This window comes from Puma concolor, chromosome A2 (genome assembly GCF_028749965.1).
Source record: "Puma concolor isolate L17-30 chromosome A2, mPumCon1.1.hap2, whole genome shotgun sequence".
Taxonomy (NCBI): domain Eukaryota; kingdom Metazoa; phylum Chordata; class Mammalia; order Carnivora; family Felidae; genus Puma; species Puma concolor.
Window position 1 is genome coordinate 25083690 of NC_141668.1, and position 26273 is coordinate 25109962.

Consider the following 26273-nt stretch of genomic DNA (forward strand, 5'->3'; position numbering starts at 1 on the left):
CCGGTTAAGACTGAGCCTGGCCTTCCATGTGTGGCCGGTCCTGGGCACTGCTTGCCAAGCTGCTCTAAATCTCCATGGTCCTTGGGGGCAGCCATGTGCAGCGGGGGGCCTGGACTGATGCATTAAAATAGGAGATCTCCAGCCTTCTGCATGATGGTCATGGTGCCATCATGCCTCCTGGGCCCCAGGAGTTGCCCATGACTCTGAAGAATGGCCCTGCTTTCCGGGCTGGCTGTGATTCCAGAGCTGTGGCCAGGGATGTGGATGACTACGTCGGGGGTCGTTCACGTGCCCAAGTCTCCTCCTGTGGGGGCTGCCGAGATTCCAGGCTCTGGGCTCCACCATGACCAATAAGGACTGCAGACAGCAGGTACTATTTTATTGGGCCTCAAAAGCTTTAAATACAGAGGTGGGGAGGGCTGGTGGGGGCAGATGTAGACAGGCTGGCATTTGAGAATGGACGTATCAGAGGAATCACATAATCAACAGCCGGACAGAGAACTGGGAAGAAGGGCCATCTGGGACGGAAGTGGGGTACCAGCAGGCAGCTGGCCTTGGGTGTCAGGGTCACGCCCTATGTTAGGACAAAGTCTTTCATGTTTCTTCCTGATTTGCGGACAACTTTTAAAAAAAAACAAACCTCCGAATAAAAACACAAAATCAGCTGGGAGAGACTGTGGATGGCAGTGCCTGTCATCTCAGAAGACAATGGCCTGCCTCCTGAAAGCCTCGGGTTCACCCACCCCACCCCCAGCCCAGATGCCGCCCCACGAGACATTTCCATACACTGAAGCAAAGCTGGACCCAATCTACACCCCTGATCTGGGGTCTGGAGCTGGAAACACCCTCCCTGCAGAGGAGGAGGTACTGGTGTGAGCGGGGCTGAGGGCCAGACCCGATTCCCTCCTTAGCGGCTGTAGCCAAACTCATCAGCGTCATCGGCCCGGAAGTCCCCATAGCGCCACAGGTTCAGCTGTGAGAAGACAGAATGCGACCGTCAGGGAGGTGGGCCCTGCTAAGCTGCTTTCCTCAGCTCCCCCGTGGAGCCCCAGAGGCAAAAACTCACCCTAGCACTCTTGGCTGACTCCTGGGCGTTCAGGTACTCTGTGATCTGGAGGGACAAGGGAAGAAAGGGAGGTCACAAAGTGGGTATTTGCAACTGAGCAGCAAGAATGGCCCTGGAGACTGCCCACGTCTGGTCTGCACCACTCTCCTGCTCAGTGGATCACCGGCTCCCTGAGAATAAGATTCAAAGTGCACCATCACACTGGCCTCCTTGCTGTTCCTTGACTCTGTGCTGGCTGTTCCGTCTGCCTGAAATGCTCTTCCCCTCAGGTCTACTTGGCTACCTATCCTGCTCCTTCAGGTCTTTGGTAAAGCATCACCTTCTTAATGAAGCCTCAATGAAAGCCTAATGAAATGACCCCACTGAAAATTCCAATCACCTCTTCCCGCACACTCCTGATATCCTTTATTTCTATCTTCTCTTTTTCCATTGCATTTATCTCCTAACATTCAATTTCATTCATCTAGTATATATGTTGCTGTTTTTGTCAACTCATGCTTCAATGGAGGCTCCACAGGGCAGAAATGGTGCCTCTTGTTCATGGAGATATGTAGGCCCTCCATAAATGCTTGTTGAATGAATGAATGAATGAGTGAACACACGTAGAGTGTTTATCTCAGATGCTGGGCAAAGGAATGTTCTGGACACCAGAGACATCATGGGTAGCTTCACAGGGGAGACAGGGAGATCTCAAAATTCTACAGGGAAACTTACGCTAACTCCCAGGGCAATCTCAAGACACTGGGAGTCTCTAGTGAGAGGACTAAGGGTGTCACACTTCTGTCCACAGACATGGTAGCAATTCACACTGGGGTCTTGTTCCAAATGAATTACAGCCCTGTATAACCAGTGCCACGGACTCAGAGGGGGAGAAAAAGAGGCCTGGGAAAAGGCGAAGCAACGGGCACACGGAGAGGGAACGCTCGTTTGAGCGCCACCGGCTCTCATCCCTCCTCTCAGCTGGGCGCTGCACGAGGGCACACGCTTCCCACCAGCCCATCCTGACTTGAGACGTGCCCTTCCCAACTCCCAGCAAGTGCAGGTAGTTCCTAGGTGCCCACCAGCCCCTCATGGTTTGCCCCGTGAAGCCAGCATGGCTGGGGGTGCTCAACTCATCTCATGATCAGAGGTCTCAGGCCGGGCTCCAAGCCCTGGGGGCTGTTCAGACTGGCTGGAGGGCTGGAGGGGCAGAGTCCCTCGGGGCCCCATCCCAGCCGAGCCTGGCTTCAGGTGGCCCTGTGTGCAAGGAGCTGGCTACGGACCCGGCAGGGTATGGGAGAGGGAAGTGAGAAAGGGAGAGGCAGTGACAGGCTATGGACCTCTCCGGCCACCCTTGGCAAGGCCTTCCAGCTTGCCCCCTAGGGGCACATGCACAGGGACACCCCCCCCCCCCCCCGGCTCAAATTTTCCGCTGCATTCTCAGCCAAGCCTGCAGCCAATTAATTTGGGATGTAATTAGCTTTTTTTTTTTTTTTTTTAAACCCCAACAAACCCAAATCCATTATCTTTCCCCAGCAGGAGCAGCAAGATGGAGGGTTCCCTGCTCCCTCACTGGCTGTTGGTGCAGCCCCCAGCCCCTCTGTGACGGCAGTGGGGAGGCATTAGGAGCCTGCCCCTACCCTGGTAGCCCACCTCCACATCACGTACCACTTTCTGGAACTGTTTCTCCTTGCGCACCTCCACCATGACCAGTCCCTCCTTCACCAAGCCCAGCCCCACATCCCCCTTGGAATCAGCAAACTGCAGGGTGACGTGAGGGCAGCCAGCGCTCAGGTGTTCCACGTTGAGCAGGCACTGAGTGTTCTGGATATCCCGCACCACACTGTCCACGGCGTCTGTTCGAGCGTCCTCCTGGGGCAGAGTTGCATGCAGATAAATGGGAGAGAGAAGTGCAAACTTGAAAGATAGCCACGTGGACCCCAGGTCCTGCTCATGGACCTTCTCCAAGCAAGTGTCCAGCAGGTGCCAGCATCTCATTCCCTGCTCAGATCCTAACAAGGAAGGAAACAGCCTTGGGATACAAAGTGCCCCCTCTCCTGATCTTGTCCTTTCCCTCCCTGCCACGCCTCCTGCATACATCCCATCCCTATCCCCCACCCCAGTACCGTGCCCACCTGCCTTGTGTCTCGGAGAAAAAGTGGCTTTTGACCATCCCCAACTAACCTCCACTGGCCGCCCTGGCTCCCGTCATCCCCCACCTCTGCAGGACTGTGCTCCAGCACACTAACCCCATACAGTCCCTGCTCTGGTGCATTCACTGGCCTCTCAGGCTCTCTCCACACTCACATCTCCCTCCCCCCAGAGACTGCCCCTTGACCTATTTTGTCACCCTCATCTCCTACTGTTTCTCTTCTGCCCTTCAGCAAATTTCATGAAAAAGCAGAAAACGTTCTATGGCGCAAATTCCTGACCCTACTGTTTGCTCCTCAGCACCCTGCATCTGGTGGCAGCTCCAACCAGGCTTTCAGACTGCTCGCTCTGAGCACCAGGGACCTCCCTCGGTGCCAGAGCCAAGGGTACCCGCCAAGCCTGAGCCTGACCTCCCTGGGGAGCTGGACACTGCAGACCAGCTCCCTGCTTCTGGGAACTGGGTGGCTCTTGACTCCGAGCACATGTTCTCCTCTCTGGATGCACATTCTGCCTCAGGTTCTTCGTCCCTGGATTGCTGAAGGCTAGCACTCGCCAAGCCTCGCTCTCCTCCCCATCCTGTCTTCCACACGCTCACCTTGTAGGTGCCCATGCTTTTAGCTATGAATCCGGGATTCCAGGGCTTCTCGCTTTCCAAACTGAACACTATCAAGACGCCTGGAGCTCCTACAGCTCCTAATTTACTCCTTCTCGTCCCCACATCTTGGCCAACAGCAACACAGCCACGCATAAGAAATCCAGTCACCTTCTGTTCCTCGTTTCCCGCATCCCATCCACAGAGGGCGCTGAGACCTGGCCCCTAGGGGCGTGGCCCCAGTTTGGCTGTCGCTATCTCTAGCCTGGACTTCCAAGTTGCTTCCCGCTACTCCATCCAGTCTGACCACGCCCCCTGAAGGAACTTTCAGAACCAGATTTGACCACGTCACACCTCTGCTGAAAACCCTTCCCCAACCCCCAGGCCTTTCCCTTCTCACGTCTTGCCACTGCTCACAAGGTCCCTGACTTCCGACTGTGTGGACCAGTCTTTGCCCAAAGTGCCCTGGCCCACCGGGCCCCTCCATCTGAAGAACCAGTTCAGACGCTCTGATGCCCCGTCCTCTGTGGCAACTTCCCTCAACTTCCTTGGTCGCTCTCATCTCTCGAGTCCCGTCGCTAACAGACCATTCGTCACTGTTTCCACCTTCTCCTGTCAGTCTGTGAGGGCCGCATCAGTGGCTGAGTGCCACTGGACCCGTCCTTTGGAAGCAAGGAAGGAAGGAAGGAAGATGTGTAGACTCACGTCCTGGGGCACCTGGATGAAGGCGAAGGCATACTCTGTGGCTTGAGCAGGCAGCACACGAGTGCTGAAGGCAGGTGGCAGGGTACCCAGGCGGGTGGATGGCAGGATCTCTCTCTGTAGAGGACACATCAGGCCAAGAACATCACACACTCGATGCCCCCTTGGCTCTCACAGGACAACTCTGGTGGCTGGGCCTCTGAGAGTTCTAACTCAGGTCCTCCCACCATGACTTGCTTCCACTCAGCCCTGTGCACAGGCTTGCCCAGTCAGTGACGTCTTGGGGGAACATGTCCCGCTCGCCCCTGCAGTAGGCGGTCGGCCGTGACTCACACCTTCTCACCCTGGGCCCGGTGTTGGCACACCTGGTGGCTCTACAAAAATAATCAGTTTGATAACTGGTATCTAACTAACCTCTACCTCTGTTTTTTTCCAACGCCTTCCCTCTGGGACATGGGTTCCTTGAATATGTTTCCACTGGCCAGGGGGCGCTCTGCTGGGAAAGCACACCAAGACAAGGGGCCCTACAGTCCTGCGACCTGGCAGGACCTCTTCTTTTGTGTATCCCCGGTTGGCAGGTTGGGAGAATGGCCCAACTCTGGGCTGGTGCTAATCGACCCTCAACCTTAGTCCCTGAGGAAAGCAGATGACCATCGTCACGCCTCGGGAGTGGCATGGTTCTGAACTACAACCTTCTCTCCTACTTGCTTTTCCCCAGAGGGAATCCCCCAGAACTGTCGACAGACTCCCAGGTGCAGCCACCTTGTGACTCCCTTCCCAGAAAGCCTTGGTTTGGGGATGTCCTGGGAATCGGCACACAAGCACCTAGTCAAGCCTGAGGACCAGAAACCGTGGGGTGTGGAGGGTCTCCACCGGCCCTTTCTTCAGAGAGGTTGGGCAGAAGATGAGGAACCGTGGGTGTGGCCGGGCACTCATCCATGGGGCCTGGAAAGGAGACTTCTCAGCTCTCAAAAACCTCTGACCAGAGACATCAGTTTTGCCCAGTCGCTCAGGGGTCAGTGACTTGTTACACGAATAGTAGAGATGCCCACATGCTCACTGTTCTATCAGCAAGTGGTTTCACAGCTTCGAGGGACCTTTGAGAGGTCAGAGGGACTTGACCTAGGGGACTACTGTGCTGAATGGCCCTTGGCAGCCACCTGGCGCCCCTCCCTTGCCTACTCATCCACCTCCCGGTCTCCCACACTCACATTGCCATAGTCAATGTAGAAGACGTGCACTCTGGCAGGAGACTCGACTTTCTCCACTCGGGCGCGGTACCTGCAATGGCATCGTGGGAAGAGCTCAAGGGAGAGCCCTGAAGAGTCTGGCCTCCCTGGAGCCTCAGTGATAGCAGGGCTGGGATACACCATTTCCCTGCCCAGGGCTCAGAGTGAACACCCAAGGGTGTCACAGAGGGCAGTTCTCGGACTCCACTAAGGCCTAGGCTTGCGGCGCTGTGGCCACCATCTAATGGAATCAGAGCATAGCTGGGAGCAGAGGGAGGGAGAAGGGAGCATGTGAAGCAGATTAATGTGTCCTTGGGGCATAAAGCAACAAGACTAATGACTAGATTGATGTCTGCTGTTTAAACCCAGCACACTAAACAGCAGCTGTAATTAGCCGGCAGATCTGTCTGGGAGGCCGCAGCAGGGAACACATCCAAGTCACTTCGTCACCCAGGGAAAGCCATGGGCCCTACTCTTGGTAGATCAGACGTGAGTGACCTTCCTGCAGCCTATGAGTGCGCCTGCTCATGTCCCAGACAGCCAGGGTGGAGGGTGGGGTGGCTGATCTGGGCTCACTGAGAACCAGCCTCTGCCCTCACCACCCCACGTGACATCATTTCTCCTGTGTGGGGTAAGGGGAGTGTCAGTCCCAGCCAGCCAGCCAGGGCTCCCCCGACAGGGTTTCCCAGGATTGAGGAGAGACAACACTTCTATACTCCAGAGGCTTGACTGGGCTGCAGGAAAATCACAGGCCCCAGATGGGCTGCAGGCAATGAAGAGGCCCACACTGGAGAGCCGGCCAAGGTCAACAACCACCGCCCAGTGAAACCAGGTGGCTAAGGCAAATGCCTGAAGTCTACCTGGTAGCTCTGTAGGCCTGTGCCCTGAGGACAGACCTGCAACTGCTCCTGCTTAAGACTCTTTGCTCTGCTCAGGTACAAGTGGCTTACCATTCTCCATCTACAAACTTGGCAATACAGAATTCCCCCCGGCGGGGGGCATAGGAGCCTTCGACAGGAGGGTGGCTGGCGATGTCGTTTCGCATGTTCTCCATCAGCTTCTCTAGCTGGGTGCCTGTAGGGGAGGAAGAGGTAGTGAGACCTGGGCGCCATGTTCTCTAGATGGGGCCGGGGAGCAGGAAGCATGTGGAATTCTGTAGGTCGCCTGTGGCACTGGCTTGCCCCATTCCGTAGGGAAGTCCTCTGTGGCATCTGCTCAAGAGGTTCATGTGGTCTTCAAAAGTGGAACAGGGGCTTGCTGACACCTCAGAGGCACATAGTCTTCCTTCCAACCTCGGCTCTCCAACCTACTGGCCGTGGCAGTGGCAGCCCTCGGGAATGTTCCTTGGGTTCTGCTTAAGGAGGTGGAGAAAGCATGGGGGTGTGAAGCATAGCCAACCAGCCTCGTTCTGGGTGGAAGCAGCCCAGCTTAATTCCTACAAGGGCTGGCCCTGGCCTGGGTCACAGAGGCGGTGACTGACAGCAGCCACTCTTTGCTATGTCTCCCAGGGGGAAACACAGAAATGAGGGATGGCCCCCACCCAACCCTGGACAAAGAAAGGGCCTCAGGCTACTCTGACCTCGCTCACCCTGTGAAGTACGTGCAAAAGCAAACTTTGGTATTTCCAGGCTGGGGTTCCAAGCTCTCAGCCCAACCCGGGGCCCTCTTCGACTAGGGGAGACAGTCTCCTTCCCTGCCGATCTTACCGAATCCCTTGCTCTTTCCTGCTGGTCCTTCCCAAATCCCGAGTCCCTGCCGCTCGTCAGCTGGTCATCGCCAGGTTTGGCAACACCTAGGGTCCTCTCAGGTTCCCTCCTTGCTCCTTCCTGTTGTGTCCCCACCCCCATGCCGCTAAGCACCGGTCCCCAGTGGCTTTACCCTTCCATCCCTCTTGGCCCTGATTCTAGCTCTGCATCAAGCCCCGCCGTGCCCCCTTTGCTCTCTGAGGTGAGGGTAGCTGGGTTCGTGTGGTGTGGGTACAGGATTCTTCTCTCCACCTCCAGGGCCCGAAGCCACACTGTAACAGGTGCCTAACACATGTTGGCTTTTGGCACACTTGTCACAGTTGGCCTTATACGTTCCCTGTCTGGGTTTATGTTTCTGCCACTACACTGTGAGCTCCTTCAGGGCACAGATCATTGCTCACTTGGTTCTGTTTACTCTTGCAAGGTCTAGTAAATCTGCCGCATGGAGGGTGCTTAAGAATTCAACTGTATCGAGGATGCACTCTGCGTAGGCACACAAGGACGTGTCCACTCGTGGGCCTCTGTGTAGCCCACTGTCCCAGCATTCATGAGCCTCAGTTTCAGAACAGACTTTTGTGAAGAAGCAGTTGCCCTTCCCCCACCCAGCAGTACTCCCTCTACACAGACAAATTCCTTCTATACGTGGTCTATTTTTATTTTTTATTTTTTTGCTCCAAGGCAACAGAAGCAGACTTTGGCTCCCGCAAACAGGTCCTTGCACAGAGTCTGGCTGGTCATTTACAGCTAATGGCAATGCTTTCATCATTTCATTAGATCCTTCCTGAAGGCAGGCTTTAATTAAGAGAAGAGAGACAGGGCAAGAGGATGTCCCCTAAGAGAGGATGAAAGGTTTCAGAAGAGGGAGGCTGTACATGCTGAAGTTTATTTTCATGGATTTTATGGAACCAACTGAGGTCAGGGTTTTCTCTGGAGCCCACTGCAGCCCTCCAGGTGGCGTGCCAACAAGCACCTCACTCCCTTCTCCAATGTTCCAAGAATACATGGTTTCCCCCTTGTTTCCTTTGTTCCGTATTTTCTGCCTTGGCCACCACTTGCTACAGGGTCCTGGCTCCCTACAGCTGCGGAGACAGCTGGCAGGGTACAGGGCATGCACAGGAAGCCTCTGAAATTACAGAGACTATGTGGCCGAAGGCCTTGAACCCTCAAGTTTTGTCCCCTCGAGACTTCCGGACCTGGTCTTATCCAAGGTGGGTCCTACCTCACAGGATGCTGAGGCCAGGTAGAGCTGGCCAGGGAGCTGCTGTCCCTTGGGCAGGGCCTTCTTTGAGTTCCCTTTCCCCTGAGCTTCCCGAGGGCCATCCTTTCTGGCTCCTGTGCTCAGAAACCGATCTCCTTCCTACCCAGGCCACCACTGAAAGACTCCTTTCCTCGTCACACCACCCAGACCTGGCAATGCCAGGCCACTGTGCAGCAGGACTGCAGCTGACCTCAAGGGGAACCTAATCCTGAAGGCTCATCAGCCCATCTCTCCGCCTGCTAGCTTTTCCCCCTCCCAAGTACAGCCAGACGAGGGCTTGGAAAGGTTGGTTTTCCTCGGTGAAATAACATCGCCACAAAAGCAGCTGCCTGGGAAATATCATTAGAGGGGAAGTGGCTGGCATGAGGCTGATGATCTGGAGTGGGCCTGGCAGGGGGCACAGGAGGCCAGGCAGAGCCGCACCCTGCCACCCACGGGACTGCCTTGGGTGCCAGCGACATCTTCGGGCCCCTCTGCTTTGCAAGGATCTGGCTCCTTGGACGCAGAGGCAGCTCTAAAAAGCCTTTTCCTTTGCCCTCAACTAAACTGGTTCCCTGCACAGGGTGTCAATGAGAGGAGGGAGGTCAGGGTAGACAGAGCAAATGCAGTGGGGGTAGGAAGTCCATCTAGAGGGGTCACAGGGCCACCACCGTGAGAGTGACCTCTACCGTCCTCTCTGCTCCAGAAGCCTGAGGTCTCTGCAGAGAAGGCCCTGGCCACAGTGTACATCACTTGAAGGCAGGAGGAAGGAGGATGGAGAGAGAGGGTCCTTCAGAAAGACTGCCCGGGGATGACTTCCCTAGAGCGCTGCCTGTTTCCATGGCAACTGACTACCACTGAGGGCTACGGTAACCTCTAGAGAAGGAGAAGCCCCAGAGAAAAAAAACCCAGGCTCCTCTCCTCCTGCTGCCTTCCCAAGGAAGCTGAGGGGGAGGAGGGCCAAGTGAAGCTGGTTTGTGCTTCCTGACCACACATAGAGACAATCTGTTCTTTGCTTCCTGATACACTCCGAGGGCTACAAATCCCCACGCCCAGCCCAGCCAGGAGTGTCCGAGAGCAAAACAATTTCCCGAGCATCTCCAAATACCACCTAGACAAGACAGGCTACCTCACCAGCCCTCAGAGGACCTGCTTGGCCTTGCCCATGCCAGGGCTCACTGGCAGTGCATGTAATGAGCCCCAGAGCAGCGCACGGGGCCTGGGGGATGGGGAGCAGCCACAGACTGGGAGAGGTCTCCGGAACGTGTGGGCTGTGCCCCTCCCTCCACTGAGCAGAGTGGGTTCTGGAGGTAGCATACTCACCGGTCTCCACATCCTGCACGTAGAAATGCAGGTCGTCAGTGATCTCCGTCACAAACACGGGCTTGTAGCTGGCCGAGCGCTCCTTCTCCTCTAGCACGGGCGCTACCTCCTCCACGGGCTGCTCCTCATAGTGGGCCCAGACCTGCATGTGCGGGCAGCAAAGGGTGGGGGGTGGGAGGTTTAGAAGTGAAGCCAGAAAAAACGCAGGAAAAGGTCTTTGGGCAAGTGGGGTCACCCCTGGGGTGAAGGAGTGCGGAGGTCATCACAGGGCACTCACGTCACACTGGCCCGAGCCCCTAGACCTCTCGTATGTCTGAGTGGGTAAGGGGAGTACTCTGAAATTCTTCTGATTGATCAGCTCTCAAATTCTGGCAGGTGTCAGAAGCAAGTGGGGAGCTTATTAAAAATGCTGGTCCCTGGGTCCTGACGCAGGTATGTCAAGTTAGGGTCTGTTGTAACTGCACCCAGAGAAAGTGAAGCAAACCAAAGCAGACTCCCAGGCAATCCTCATGCAAACCAGAGCGTGAGAACCTTGGTGTCGCAGTGGTTCTAGGACCCCACTTTCCTCTCTGACATCACTCAGTAGGGGTCACTCTGAACTCTTGAGGCCTTCGCACTGCCCAGGGCCATGGCACTCTGGAAGTTCTCCAAGTGACAGCCCCGGGCCACGGAGGGGAGGGCTTGTCACTGTTCGGGAATGCCTTGCCTCAGCAACTTCTGTGTCCTCACCTCAAGCAGGTTGCTCTGTCCCCAGCTCAGAAGCTGGGCCACTCCCCTCCACCCTCGCCTTTCTCCTCCTCCCCTGGCCCTGCACTGTCAGGGCTGCAGTGGCTCAGAAGCTGATTCGATGTGACGGGGCATCAAGTCCGATCCCGCGGCCAGGAGATTATCCCGGTAGTGAAGCCTGTCAGAGCAGGAGAGGGCGGGGCTGTCCAGTTGAGCAGCAAGAAGGGGGTGAGGGACTGGACCACACACGGAGTCCCACAGTCACACAAGAACAGGGGGTAATAAAAGTATTAGCCAAAACATACATGCTTACTAGGTGCCAGGCGCCATTCTAAACATTCTCCAAGTATTAATTCCTTTAATCCGTACGACAACCCTTTGAGTAAGTATTAACATTACCCTGTTTTATAAAGGAGGGACCAGAGGCACCCAGGCTTGCTAGAAGTAGCAGGACCAGGATCTGGACCTGGACACCCAGGTGCTAGAGATCTTCAAGCTTCAAGGTCCTCAAGGGGACATTTTGGCATTGACAGGGCCTCTAGACACAGAGGGAAAGGTTGTAGGTGGGTGATGTGGGCTCTTGTCCTTCAATTTGCTGTTTGACTTCAGTCAAGCCACAGACCTCCTGCATCTCCTTTTCTTCCTTGCAAGAGGGAAGAGGCCCCTGGAACCTGTGGGCTGTGCCACATGACCGCAGAATCACTCAGCTGACCTGCGGATCCCTGGATGGCACGAAGAAGCAGCCCAAGGACAGGGATGTCTGAATTACTGAACCTTTTTGGGTCCCACCTGCAGAGGCTACCCTCCTGCCTTTCATGCGGTGTGAGTACTCTTCCACTGGAAGGGGACACTGAGGACCAGGGCCCTGAGAACTGGAATGAGCAACAGGGGCTGAGCCCAAGGGAGGCTGCCAGGGAACGGCCGAGGGGGATGGGAGAGACGTCACCCGGGCCCAAACCTCGGCCAGCCACACGCAGTAGTGCCCTTGCCTTCTGCCATCTGAGGTCAGACTCTAACCCCAACAGGTCTCCCCTCTCACTCTCTCCCAGCACCAGTCCCGGCGCAGCTGCCCCCTTAATCCCTGGCGTCTGGACACCTCTGCTTTCCACGTGCCGAGGACTGGTGGCCACGGGAAAGGAGGCAGAGAGCAGGACTTCAACTCAGTCAGTTCAGAGACTCCTGGCCCAAGGCCATCTCTAGCCTTCGGACTTCCCTGTGAAAGGGCCTCTCCCATTGGAGGCCACGGCACAGACTGCTGGGAGCACTCTGGGGGACCACCCACGGTTACTTCCGGTTCCAAGGCCCACATCCTGTTGAGGTAGACTTTCTCTCTGGGCCCTGCTAGGGGAAAGTTCCCCAGGGAGGTGACGACTCAGTCAGTCCTAGCCTCTCTGGGACCTCTGCAGCTCGAGGACCGACGGGACTCTCACTGAGACACAGGACTGTCAGTACTGCCTCAACTGAGCTGAAGCCAAGTGCCGCCTCCCCCCACCAGCCAGTACCTACCCTCCCTCCAACCCCTCAGCCTTCCTTCTGCCCCACCCCCAGGCAGTGGGCCCTTCTCCCATCTACCTCGCTCTTCTGGTTCCCTCCCAGGTGCAGCCAGCACGTCTCAGACGTTGGCCTGGAGTGGGCCTGAGGCTCAGAGCCGTTCTGGGCTCCATCCTAACCCTGCCCTGCTTCCCTCGGCTGTGGGGGCTGTGGGGAAAGAGTCTCCTCAGCGGTGGTGATGAATTGGGAACAGACTGACAGCGGGGGAGCAGGAACTGCTAATGACTCCTCAAGTAAATGCGCCTTGGGCGACAGCATCAGGTTTCCTCCTTGGGGAGAAGGGTGGAGCTCCTCTGCAGGCAGGCTCAGGTGGGCAGCAAGCTGGAGGTCACGGATGATGCAAACAAAAGCCTCAGGGACGGCCTGCAGGCCCTTGCTCCCACAAGGAGTGTGGCAGTGGGGCCAGTCCAGTGACAAGGTCCCACAGCTCACTGGTAGGAGGGGCACAGCAGGGTGTACCCCCCGCTGCCTGCCAAGGTGAAAAGACACCAGAAGCATGAGATTGCCAAAGGGTAGGACAGGAAGAGCTGCTCCTCAGATAAAGGAACTCCATTTCTAAGAGGGAGCTGGCTTGGCCCCTTGAATAGTGGAGCCCTGCAGGTTTCCCTCAGGAGACGGAGGTGACCATCTGTTCCCTGGGACCTAGCCCCCAGCCAGCCGGTAAACGTAGCCCGGCTTGGTGGCTTCTTGGTGGGAAGGAGACAGTCAGCTGAGAGCTTGGCCCACTCTTAGAACAAGGGCACGTTTTGCCCATAATGGCTTATGTTGCCTTTCTGCAAACTGGGGCAGAGGGGACAGACACACTGGCGGGCACCTGCCAGACGGGTGCCACTTCCCTACAGCCATCCCTAGCCCTCTCACAGTTCAGATCCCTGCCAAGGAGCCTGTTTTGGGGAATTCCCAGGAGGGATGCTCCTCATCCTGGACCCATGGGGCGATGACAAAGAAGACCCAAAGACCCCTTCCAGAGAGAACAGTAATTGTGTGTGCACAGAATCAGTGCCTTATGGCTCTCCCTCCAGGCTCTGGGCAGATGTAAGAGCTGGGGAAGGACCTGCGTGGCCAAGATGCCGACCAGAGGATGGGACGCTGAAGCTGGGAATGCTCTTGGCCTTTAGTGCAGGCAAGCCTGAACTGGGTCTAAGCAGCAGGGCCTAGGCATGCTGGGAGACCCACCCAAGAGGGCTCTGGGAAAACCTCCGGACTGCATTAATGTGGAAAGGCCTTTTCCCAGCTCCTCTGATTCGTGGTAGGGTTTGTGGTCAGGCTGGGGGCCAGGATGGCACTGTGTCCTGAGGCGGGGCCCCTTGGTAACCCCTCCGTGACCCTGGCCTTAGACCTAGGCAGGGGAATGGGCAAGGGAGGCGGCTCCTTCCTCCCTTCTCTGTTCTATTGCTGCTCTGTCATGCCAGTTCCTGTCTACATTGTGGGGCCAGGTCAGGGGCATAGGCTCTCTCCTCCTGTCCTCACCCGTCCCTGGCCCTCCCTCTTTCCTGTACACCCTCCCCAGGGAGTCCCAGATCCTCTTTCTGGCAGGAGACGGGGATGTGAACTGAGGCTCCACTGGCTGGAGGCCTTCCTTTCTAAATCCTATTTAATATCTCCGCTCAATAGGCTCCAAGGGTGGGGCTGGCTCGGGGCCAGGGTTGTGGAGGCCTTCAAGGTCTCAGTGGGGAAGACAAGCTCAATAAAAGGCGATCAATGGCCAACCCAGCCCTGTCCAGGGCTCTGCTGGGGCAGAAGGGGGGGGTGGGGAGGGAGGGCAGTTCTGGTGCCTGCCATCTATGTTTCCCTCTTTGGTCCACAGACCCACCCAGGATTCCTGGAGGAGGAGGGGGTAACCTGGCATTAGCTTCCTGTAGAGGAAGAGGAGGGCCCAACCAGCATCTTCATGAGGAGAGAAGTCTGCAGGGCACAGGGAGGAATCAGGCCCAGCAGGGAGGCAGCTAAGTTCTCATGGAAGGGAAGCTAGCATTGCCAGGTTCCCTCAGACCCGCTAACAAATGTGCACGCACATAATCACATTCCCCAAAGACTTCTGCATGCTCTTAGTCTCACAAAATCTCTCAGCATTACCTTTCCTTGGTTAGCTCACAGGTACCACCATGATCCCTTAGCCACATGTGCCTGTCTCCGGACAGCTAAGGCAGCCCTCATGGGGTCACAAGTGAGGCAAGGTTGGAGATCCTTGCCTCCATCCTGGGAATACCTCAGATATGCAGCGACTACCAAATTCTCTCATCTGAGTCCAGCCAACTCTGAGGGGGCTGCAGTGCTCCACACACACACACACACACACACACACACACACACACACACACACACACACCGCTCCAGGGAACCAACCCCACCGGAAGAGGCAAGGCATACTAGGTTCTGCCACGACCCCCGAAGAGGATGGGATGTGCGGGACAGGGACCCAGCAGGCAGGCAGGCCCTTGCACTGAGTAGCGCACTGCATTTTAATTGGACTGGAACAAAACCACGCAGCCTGTGGAAGTAATTAATCACTGGTAATTACTCCTCAACATCATCATGTGGCAAGAGTGAAATGATGACCTGGGCTCTTTCAGACAAATCCACTGCATAGGAAATAGTGGTGCCCAGTACAACACCCAGCAAGGCACCCATTCCTCCACCTCAGGCCAGATTCCCCTCTGTCTTCTCTTGGGTCCCTTTGGGGTCTCTAATCTCAGAGAACAGAGGGTCACTCAGACCGGAAGAGGCTCGTGTGCTGAGTGACTAAGGGAGCAGGGCCTGGGGGCAGAGACGCTTTCAGAATCTGGGCTTTAGAGGCCGGTGCTTGCCACGCTGACCCCCTGCTGCTAATTCTTTGGTGAAGGTTCAGCCCTTTGCACACAAGGCCCCAGCACCACGTCTCAGCCTTTCCCTTCAGTAGGCACAGGACACGGGGCTGGCAGTCTTAAGTTCAGCTCTCACTAACAGGAAAGCCAAGAGGAAGCTCCTTTGCAGTAGGGGCTAAGGTTGCCTGCTTCCCCATCACTCTAGGAAGACGGGGTTTACTGTGAGCAGAATTGGGACAAGGAAGGGTGGAAGTGTCCTCAGAGGCCTCATGGTGGCCTATTCCTCCAAGACATGGACAGTCCCTCTCACCTGTCCCAAGATTTGTGGGTCACCACTCCCTACAGTTCTTCCACTCTCATTAGGGTTGGTCACCTGTCCCAATCCCCAGGGGACGGGAAGAAAAGACAGAGAGATCTAGGCAGGAGTCCCTGGGCCAGTGCCTGAAGGAAGACAGCTGGGAAGGACCCAGTGAGGAGGTGGCTGCTCTGGGCTGGAAGAGAATGAGGAGCCTCTGGGCCCTGATGCCCCCTACTCCTTTTGGCAGGTGTCTGGGCCTTGACTTTGGGAGGCGAGTTGCAAGCCAGATGGCTGCCCCATGGGGAAGGAAACGTTTATTCCTGGAACAAATTTATGGCTCAGCACGGCTGTCCCATGAAATCCTCCTCAAGCTCAGAGAAGCCCTGACAAATTGGTGGCCGGCTGATTTATCCCCATTATCAGGGCTGGACTATAAGTCAGTGGCGACAGGCTGAGTCGGGGGGTGCCAAGCCCAGCTCCCACCACCAAACCACTGGGTTCCTTAATCGTCCATTTGTTTCCAAAAGCTGCTTTCCGACCCACCCCCCTTGTCTCTTCAATGCAGTGTCTGCAGAGACTGATGGGCTATAAATCTGCTGTCCTAACAGCTTTATGCATCTCCTGGGGTAGCTTCCAAAATGGGCTTCCCTGCAGGGCGATGCGAAGGAAATTCAGAAGTGGGCTGCGGGTCGCCCAGCTGCTCCGAGGGCAGCAAAGAAGGGTCGGGGCTGGCGAAGGGAGGACTCCCCAGTCTCCTGCTCACAAGGGGCTCTCCCAGGCACTCCTCTCATGGCTCCAAGGTCACCTTCCAGACAGCGTTCTCCTTCACCAGGTCCACCAGAGGAGGCCCGTGGCTGGCTGAGGAAGCCTAAGCTGGCAGCCTCTCCCTCGGTCACGTGTGGCTCCTGACATGGGGTCTGAGACCAACACCAAGCGGGGTCCCTCGGGGGGGCGGATAACCACTCTGTCTGTTGTGTGGAGGCAGTGGTGTTGGGAGGGGCGGGAAGGCGGGAAGTCTGAGCTCTGGGGTGGCGCCCACCTCCTCCCCGGCCAGGCCCGATTCCACACCCGTACCTTTTCTTTCTTCTGCTTGGCGGCCTCCTCAGCAGACAGCAGGGATTTGTAGTAGGAGCTGCGCTCAGCGGTGAAGTGGACCTTGGAGAGTGAGTGCTCCACCAGCAAGACGGACAGGTTGGCGCCATCGATGTGCAGCCAGCCGATGAAGTTGCCGGCCTTGTCCATGCTCTCCACCTCCACCTCTACCTGGGGAACAGAGAAAGGGGGTGTCAGCCTGCAGGGGGAGGCCCTGGCCAGCTGCCAGGGCGTTCACACCACAGGACAGGAGCGCATCAGGCACAAGAGCAAGAGCTCACTGGAGCTCCAGCACTGCTGACCCTCTTAGAACCCTTCGCTTCAGTTGTGAGTGGGACCTACGCGTTCTAGCCTCTCACACCCCAGAATCATTCTTACAGATACGTCACTGACCAAGCAACTTCAAAACTCCCTTCTTCTCAGATCTTTTGGCAGACGGCTCCCAGGGTAAACTCGGCTCCCCTTAGCTTAAGCAAGGGAGTCTGCGTTAGCCGTGTGCGTGTGAGTGCAGCCTGGGGATCGGGAGTGAGACAAGCAGCAGACATAGCTCCGGGAACATCCCACTCTTCTTTAGCGCCCACCCACCCCCGGCTCTTCTAGGAAGACAGGCAGGCCCTGGGGAAGCAAGACAATCCCTGGGGAGAGGGGTGTACAGCTGAAGGAATTAATGCTTAACAGAGGTGATGAAAATGGCTAGATGAGAGCCAGGCGAGGAGAGGCGGGAAGGGGGCAGGTGGGCAGAAGGATGCGAACAGGAAGTTTACTAACACACGAGGGCATTTGTGGGGTGACCACAGCAGGGGGCTGCTCCTGACAGGGAGCGACTAGAAGGGTGTGGTCACTACCATCAGGCCAGTCTTTGGGGCCTTATGCTGTGGCGGAACCTCAGAACCCTCAGGGATCCCTGCAGGGCTCGGGGGCATCTGAGCCTCCTCCACTGAGGGCCTCCCCAAGACCCCGAACCCAAGTACTGACTCTGCTCCTCCAAGAGGGTGGCCTTGATGCCTTGGCCCTTGTGGTAGCTGATCTGCTTCCACCTCATGAAGGCAATGGCCCAGGGTGAATTTCTTCTTTGATTCTCTCCCAACCTCCTCCTTTCTCTGCTAAAAGGGGCTTGTAAAAGTCTTTGCTGCCAAATATGAAAACTTGTATTAATTTAAACAGCTTCAAGCTCGATTAAGCAATAAAATGAATGTCTAAATACCTGGGAATTCTTTGAAGCCTGGGCTGGAGCCAGCAGCAGCAGCCCAGGGCAGAGGGTTAGAGAGGAGAGCGGAGGGAAGGAGAGGGAAGAGAGCAGGGAGAGATGTGGGGGACATGGCACCCTGTAAGTAGACAGAGGTGACTTGGGCATGCAGACAGAAGGCAATGGGGAGAAGAAGGGGTAGGACCAGGAAGGCAGGACCCTGGCTTTTCCCTTTTCTTGAACACCCTCTTCCTACTTAAGGCTTACGGTTAACCCTTCAAGTGGAAATGCAAGTTCAACGATGCCTGAGGTTGGGGTCTGGCCCAGAAGCAGATATGAAGAGTTTATTAGAGCTAGGAAAAAAAAAAAAAAAAAAAAAGATACTATATAGATCCGTTCCAAGCTGACTCTGTAGGTGGGTAGGTAGGTCCCCTATTCCTGGACCTCTGGTCTTTTACCATGTTAGTAGCCAAGTGTCGTTTTCCTAAAACTGAGGACAGCTGCCCTGCTTGAGCACACGGCCTCTTTCCAGTTCTGAGAAGCCTGTGGTGGGCCAGTGTGGTGGTGACAAGAAGCTTGATGCTCCCTGGCATAATTCCTCTTGGCACCCGATTGCTAGAATGGAGGCAAGAACCCCAGAGACGGGTTGATGAAATACCCAGGCAGGTACAATCCTTCTCATCCTATAAGGTGCCCGCACTTAGACCTCACTCCACATAGCAAACCCCAAATTCACACCTCACCTCTGATGCTGCAAACCAGACGATGGCCTCTCAAGGGCTCACACTAGCAACAGACACAGTGACTGGGAGCCACTTCTGGGGTCAACACTACCAACCCTGTTGGCTGACTTCACACTTACCAGCCTCTCCCTGCCTGCAATCGATATGCTAACTTGGGCTTGACAAGTCCCTGGGCCCAGCCAGGCACAGAGGAAAGAAATCTCTAGCCTTGGGCACTGTCCTCTCACCGAATCCATCTTGGGTTACAGAGGGAGATAAAACTGTAGCCTGTGGGTCTCTGCTTCCCCTTTCATTATGGCTGCTGCAACCAAGGTAATTTCTCCATCAAAGGCATTCAGGGGCAGGTGGGCTGGGCTCAGTGGAGGGATGGGGCTACTCCCAAGTATCTTGACTTGTGACCTCTCTAGCCAAGCCCTGTGCCGTACCTATCCTTCTGGGCACAAAGAATTCAATCGGAAGACCAAAGTCTTAACCCTTCTCTAGTCCTGGGAGAGTTCCACGGGGAGCAAGCACAGGGTTAAGCATGGTGGTCCTAGGTTGGTATAAGTGTTCACTGTTCATCATGTTTCTCTCAGATCGATTGCCAGGAATTTGTAGCCTGACTATAACATTTTATGGACCAATGTCTGTATATGCTCTATTTTTCTGATCAACTTTAACACTCAGGTTTTTGATACTTTCTCTTAGTTAAAAAGTACATATAAACCACACATACATATGGAGATATACAGATACAGCTGATTCTCAGTGTTTGTGGTACTTATGTTCTATAAAGGCACCATGAACACTGAATTAGTGAATCCTGAACCATTGCTCCCAGGGGAAACACAGGATTAGATTCCTGCAGGACTCTCATCACATTTTTATCAACTTACCAATACATAACCTTCTTCTGTGCATGTTTCTGTTTAAAGACACCTTATTTAATATATACTGATGATTCATTAACATTGAAACCACAGCCAATAGCACTATCACTCATGCCTGAATAAAGCTTATCTAACACATGTATTTTCTCCTTAAGGCATATCACAGTCTTCTTGCACTTAGGAACACTACACAGCACTTCAGCACTCTGCTTGGAGGCCATTTTAAACTACAAAATCACCAAGAGAAAGCACACACACAAAAAGGAAAAATGCAGGACCACTTGTGTGTGGTGTGACAGGTGAATAAGAAGGCTGTGCAGCACCTTTTTCAGCCTCAGGTGGGAGATGTGCTCACCAGCAGACTTGAAATTTTCACTACAGTGCACATCCACAAATGATCAAAAAAGTCCCATGGGGCACCTGGGTGGCTCAGTCGGTTGAGCATCCGACTTTGGCTCAGGTCACGATCTCACAGGTCGTGAGTTCAAGCCCCACGTCGGGCTCTGTGCTGACAGCTCGGAGCCTGGAGCCTGCTTCAGATTCTGTCTCCCTCTTTCTCTGCCCCTCCCCCACTTGCGCTCTGTTTCTTTCTCAAAAATAAATAAAACATTAAAAAATTAAAAAAAAAAAAGTCCCACGAGCACTGATTTTGGGTTACAAGTAAATTTTAGCAAGTGAATTTGCAAAAACGGAATCACACAGAATGAGGATTGACTATCTAGAGGTATATGGAGAGCTATTTCCTACAAGTTTGTTTCAAACTGAAGACAGGAGTTAGGGGAGGCTCACTCATGTCAAATACACAGGAAACCTCTTCCAGTTTCTTTCTGGCTATTATAATCAAGTGTTGTGTAAACCGGAAAGTGCTATACAATATTGCTACTTGTCTCTTCAGCATCTTGTGGAGTGTTTCAGGGAGAGATTTGGACTCAACAGCTTCCCTTGGGAGGCCTCCTACAATGGCATGTGACATCAGGAGTTCAAGACTTGGGTGATGACCGTGGGCTGCTGGAGTGTTTCATTTGTGCGTGGGCATTCGGTGTGGACACACGTGAGCTGATCCGGCCTTTAGGGTACCACAGAGTACGTGTCCACATGGACACAGGCGGTGTCAGCAGGGAACAGATGGAGGCTCTTCTCTTCATTCCCCTCTTCAATGCTCATGTTGAAGCTAAGGCCTAGGAAAACAGAGCTGAGGGGAGGAGGCCTCCTGAGAGATCATGAGGGGGGCCATGGCATCCCACTGAGGAAGCAGCTGGGCGAGAACGAGGAAGAGGGCAGCCGAGACGCCTGAGGTCGGACCTGCTCCTCAGGCGCCGAAGGACACCGTGCTGCTGCCTCACTGGGCACCCCGGCTGGTCTGGCCATCTGCCAGCATCTCTTGCCCCGTGCTCTTGAGGCAGACAGAGCAGGTGCGGATCTTTGGTCCGAACTAGGCCCTGTGAGCTGAGCTCTTCCAGCTTCAGTACCACCTTCCTGTGAAGGCTTCCCGAACCCATCCCCAAGTGAACCACTCTGTGGACACCTATAGGCTCACCCACCCTTTGGCATTTAGAGGGCAGTGTACAGCACAGAGGTCAAGAGCGCAGCCTGTGGAGCTAGACTGCCTCAGTTCAAATCCACCTCCCACCTACGTGACCTTTGGCAAGTCACTTAACCTTCTGTGTCCTTGTTTTTTTTTTTTTAACGTTTACTTATTTATTTATTTATTTTATTATTTTTGAGACAGAGAGAGACAGAGCATGAACGGGGGAGGGTCAGAGAGAGGGAGACACAGAATCCAAAACAGGCTCCAGGCTCTGAGCTGTCAGCAGAGAGCCCGACGCGGGGCTCGAACTCACGGGCCGTGAGATCATGACCTGAGCCGAAGTCGGCCGCTTAACCGACTGAGCCACCCAGGCGCCCCTGTGTCCTTGTTTACTGTAAAACTGGCATTGCAATATTCCCTATCTCAAAGGATTTGTTATGATTAAATGAGCTAATACATACACTAAGCATGTAGAAGATTACTGGACACATAAGTGCTTCATCATCATCATCAGCAGCAGCAGCAGCATCAACTTTTTACTTCATAGTAGGCCCAGTTATTTTATTTCCAAATATCTTTATTCTTCAACTAGGTTGTTTGCTCCAAGGGGGACCAAAGCTTTTTCTCCACCCCGCGTCTTCCCCAGAGCTGGGTGTACTGACCGGGCAATGAAATGGCAGGAAGAGCATGGATCATGGAGTCAGACAGACTTGGGCTCAAATCCTAGCTCTGGCTGGGGATTTTTGGGAAGTCCCACAAACTCTCCTCTCCTAGCCAGTTTTCTTGTCCGTAAAAAGAGAAGCGGATCCTATGTATTCAAGGAAGTAACATAAAACTGCTTCCTCTTCCCTTCAGCTAATACGGGCCAGCAGCAGCCCTGCTCGGGCTGAGCTCCATCCCCTTAGCTTTCCCTCCATCTAGAAGGTTTGGGTTTCTTACACCCAGGGGGCCTCATGCAAAATACAGAGTGGAGGGAAGGCAAGTGTGGGCTGATGGGAAGAGCTAATGTGTGATTGTCCTCACACCCAGCTGAATAACCAGGTGCTGTTCTGCTCAGTCGAGGTGGGGGGGGGGGGGGGCGTCTCTCTCTGCCACAGGGCCAAGGGGAGGGGACACGGCCCGGCCAGCCGCACCCAGCGGGAGAGCAGCTGGACACACTGGACTCGGCCCGTCCGTGGGCTGGGGCAGCCGGTGGGCCCGCTGCCTCACAGTGGGACACGTTCTCCTGCTCCCAAGCACATTAATGTGCCACTAATGAAATTGTTCTGGCTTATTTACCAAATTAATACAAACGGCACAGGCTGTTAATTTGCATGTCTCCTAATTACTGAGGAAGAGCTCCCGTGCCCAGGCAGCACACACACCTCAGTGCCCACCCAGCCGGGCTGTGGTCTCACCCTTCCCAGCTGCGGGTGCGTGAGGAAGGGGAGAAGGGAAAGGAGGAAAGGGGAGAACTGGAGCGGCTCTGGCTCGCTCTCTGTGGCTGAGAACAAGTGAGGAGAGAAGCTGTGGTGGCCATGAATTTGTTTCATTGCCTATAGTTCTTTCCTTAGTGGCTGGAGTGCCTTGGCCTCCAGAAATATACTCGGTCCCCGTCCTGCTCCCCTCTTCCACACTGCCCCTCCTTTCCCTTGTTTGGATTCTGTCCAGCTTCTTAGGAACTACTCCATCAGGCAGGCAGTGGGGTCTGAGTCATCTTTCTCTCTAGGCAGTGTGGCACATTCCGGGCCTGGGGTGCAGTGCAGGGTTAGAACGGTGCACGGGGTCACAGGAAGGGAAGTGAAAGCCACGCAGGGGCTGAGGGTCTTATGGATACTACTCCTCTTTCTCAACTTGTCCTGCTCCTTCCCAGCCACTAAGCCTTCAGATTCTGAAACCTTATGTAAAGTATATGTGTATGGGGGGGGGGGAGGGGGGGAGGGAGGGAGGGAGGGAGGGAGGGAGGGAGAGAGAGAGAGAGAGAGAGAGAGAGAGAGAGAGAGAGAGATTGGTTACTTCAGAGCTCACCATAAGACCACAGAGGAAATTCTGACTGCCCAGGGGGTTCATGTAGCTGTCCTACCTCTCCTGCTCCAGGAACCATATTGGATGACTAGTGGTCTCAAGTCTGGGGCAAGGCTGAAAAGACACAGGTCCTCCTGCAGCCTCCTTTGGGTCTTGGTGAGGTTTGGGCCAGGGGAGGGAGAAGGCACTGGAGGCTGCCTCCACTGAAAAGCAAACTTGAACAAGGCAGCTAGGGGCGCTCAGGGCAAAGAAACTCTGAAGTGTTGAGCAGAGGAGGAGACACAGCAGGGGGCTGCACGCTCCACTCAGGAGCGTGACTCAGGGCAGCCAAAGGAGGTACAGCACAGAGGCGACTGGCAGTGGGGGAGGGCAGGGATATCCCATGCTTATGTACCCACCTTCCTTTTTTGTGTGTCAAGAGGATGGAGAAAAGGTACGATCTCCCCAAGTGTGCCAGCCCCGCCTCTAGGCACAGTGCCTGAGCGCGGGAGAGGACTGTTCTTCAGCCAGCCTCTTCGGTTGGGAGGCTGCGGAATGCCTGGAAAATAGCGAGGGGATGCTCTCTCCTCCAGGGGAGGTGGGCCGCCTCCGGCAGGACAGGTGAAGCCAGGTAGACAAGAGCAGCGGCACAGGACACCCCTGCCCTGGGGTCCTCGGAAACGAAGACTTCCCGCCCAGGTGACGGCGATGGAGGTTATACAGGCTGCGAGTTCCTCTAGAAGGCAGAGAGCAGGCTGCTCAGGGCTGCCTCTGGGGAGGTGACATCAGGGGCCTTAATGACAGGCAGAAGCCTCTATCCTTCCCACATGCTGTCTGGCCACAGGCCTGCTTTCAACACCCCCAAAGCCACCAGCAACAAGTATGGGAAAAAGCCTGAAACTAGGAACACGGCAGGAAGGAAGATCGGATGACAAGGCACCGAGGAACAAAGAAAAGGCACCGGACTGACTGGAACTGTGATCTGGGCCGGGGGGGGGGGGGGGGGGGGGGCGGCGTGGGTCACGTCCCCTCCAGGCTCAGTCTCCTCACACACAAATGAGAGCAGAACCAAGGTTTTAGGGTGCTCTCGGCTGTGAGCTAGCTGAGCGGACAGTCGGGGCTGGGTGGTGGCACTGGTGGTGTACCAGTACGACTGGGGGCTGAGGAGACAGAAGGGCAAGCAGAGAAGCCCCCTGCGAACCCTCGGGCCCCGCAGGAAAACTTGCAGAGAGGCACAAAGGGCGCTCCAGCCTCTTCCGAACCCACGCCTCCCACCACTTTTTTGCCAGAATGTGAGCAGTGATCCAGAGCAACCAGACTGCACCGGAGACTCCTTGCCTGTTACACAGAGGTAGCCGCATCGCCGCAGAGCTGGTTTTCCACCATCACTGATGCTGCATGAAGGCTGTAACGTGCTGCCACAGCTAGAGCTGTGAACTTGAAGAGACACCTCACCTTAATATAGTAGCAGCTTAGCACAGCCAACGTGTGCCCGCCACTCACAGGCACGCGCAGACACAGCAACGTCTCTCAGAGACGACGAACATTACCACACTGCAATTAATAATGTAACGTTCTGGGAGCTGGAGAGGCAGTGCCCATGAAATGCCTCCTGGGTCTCATTACCGGCAGCTGCCGGCAGGGAGTGGGCAGAGGAGAGGCAGGCAGCAGTACAAATCTCCCCTGTGCTGGAGAAGCAGCGCTCTGGTCCCCATCAGCGCCCCTGCTCCTAACCCCGCGGCACCTCCAGATCAGATGACTCTTTCAAGTCCAACCCACAGTGCCAACTGTTCTCCAGAAAACCTCCCTCGGACATCCATGTGCTGGCCCAAGCCAAAGCCCTTAGGAATGCCTGGAAATCAGGCCCGAGTCGGCACGGTGGCCGGAGGGGTCAAGAAGCTCCTGGAAACTGATGGAAGGTCTGAGCACAGAACAAGATGGCTCAGCTAGAAGTTCAGGGCTTCTTCCTCTCCCAGAATACCTCAGGGATGAGGGGTGGGATGAGTAGGGGTGGGGGCGGGGGCGGGGCAGCTCCTGGTCCTGCCTGAGGCAGAGAGGCGGCAGCCAAAGTGATCAGCATCGTCGGAGTCTGCCGGGAAATGCAAACCTGCTGACTCCAGGCCTTTGCAGGCGGTAACACGGTTTATAAACTGACGCAATCTGTTCCTTTGGTGCAGACAATGAGGAAAGTAGATTGTTCATCTTCTCAGGGAAACCCGGGGCTAAAGGCTGGAAGGAGATTTAACTCTCTCTTCTCTGAGATTCATGCAGGAATGACCCTGAATCAGGAAGCCCTCATTCTGCACCCCTGTCCAGGGCACCCCTGGTGGCACCCTTTCCCACAGGTTTCCTGAGACCGAGCCAAGCTTTGGAACTCCTTCAGACCGTGGGGCACACCGAATGGCCCAGCTCCTCTCATCCTCCTTGGCTGACATGGAGAAGAGCAGCGCCAGCCCAGAAGAGCAGCGAAGACAAGACTGCTGTTCATCAGGTGCCCCCACGCAGTTCTTCATCCCAAACCTTGGCGTGGGCCACGGAGGCAGCCACGGTGGCGTTTTCCAAAGCCCAGCCAGAGTACCTCAGGCTGTACCCGAGCCCTGTGGGGACCGAGCTAGCGGCGAGAGGAAGGTTGGCCTCTTGTCAGGGCAAATCAGTGTATGTCTGACACGGAATAACTACATGTGGCTATCAAACGTCTGACCTGGTCTGAAAGTAATCGAATATTGTTCAATCAGATCGAGTTAAAATGCCACTTCCCCCTTTATGAGGACCTGTGTGTCCCCCTGATCCCGAGGCCCACTCTGGACAGGCGCGCTCTGCTTTGCTGACTCCAGCTCTCCGGCTTCTTTACCTGAACTGCTGTGGGTTTCTATGGGGACCCGCAACTTGCTTTTAAAAAGCTCCTATGTTGTCATTCATAATTACTTCTTTCCTTCCCACCCCAGAGAAAAAGAAACCTAACTCTAGATCACACCCTCTTTGGCTTCCTCGGGCACCTACCAGTCACCTCTCACATACCGTCACCATTCCAATCCCCTCTCCCATCCACCTCTCTGCCTATGAATATCTTGCCCATCCGAGAAAACCTTGCCTTGACCTCCTATCCCACCCAGTCAACCTATTTCTCCTTACCCAGAGTATTTCCTCAACTCTCTTTTTCTTCCCCATCCATTGCGATGGTTTACTGCTATCAATACTGCAATGGAACTGCGACTTCTAAGTCACTCAAGACCTCTCAACTGTAATTTTAACAATTCCTTCTCACATGTCATCGATTTTGACCTTTTGAATGATCTAACCAAGCTAAGAAGCCCTCTTCCACTTTAAACTTTTTTTTTTTTTTTTTTTTTAAGGTCTCTGTGATTCTCAATCGTGGCTTCTTCTCCCTGCTCTTAGTTTCAATCGTGAATTCTTTCCCAACAACATGCCCCTTGAATACGGATATTTACCAGGGGGCCACTTTAAGCTG

General features: G+C 55.0%; 1 protein-coding gene across 1 annotated transcript in view; it reads right to left on the reverse strand.

Annotated features, from left to right (window-relative positions):
- Window positions 1-358: 358 nt before the first annotated feature.
- The window catches only part of SND1 (staphylococcal nuclease and tudor domain containing 1), a 426619-nt gene continuing 400704 nt past the window's right edge, over window positions 359-26273 (reverse strand). The window contains exons 17-24 of the mRNA XM_025929258.2: window positions 16478-16666; window positions 10025-10166; window positions 6670-6793; window positions 5702-5771; window positions 4494-4607; window positions 2714-2917; window positions 1067-1111; window positions 359-973 (exon numbers count right to left, since the gene is read on the reverse strand). Of these exons, the coding sequence (XP_025785043.1) occupies window positions 908-973; window positions 1067-1111; window positions 2714-2917; window positions 4494-4607; window positions 5702-5771; window positions 6670-6793; window positions 10025-10166; window positions 16478-16666 (954 nt within the window). The 3' untranslated portion in view covers window positions 359-907. The remainder of the gene's footprint in view (window positions 974-1066; window positions 1112-2713; window positions 2918-4493; window positions 4608-5701; window positions 5772-6669; window positions 6794-10024; window positions 10167-16477; window positions 16667-26273) is intronic.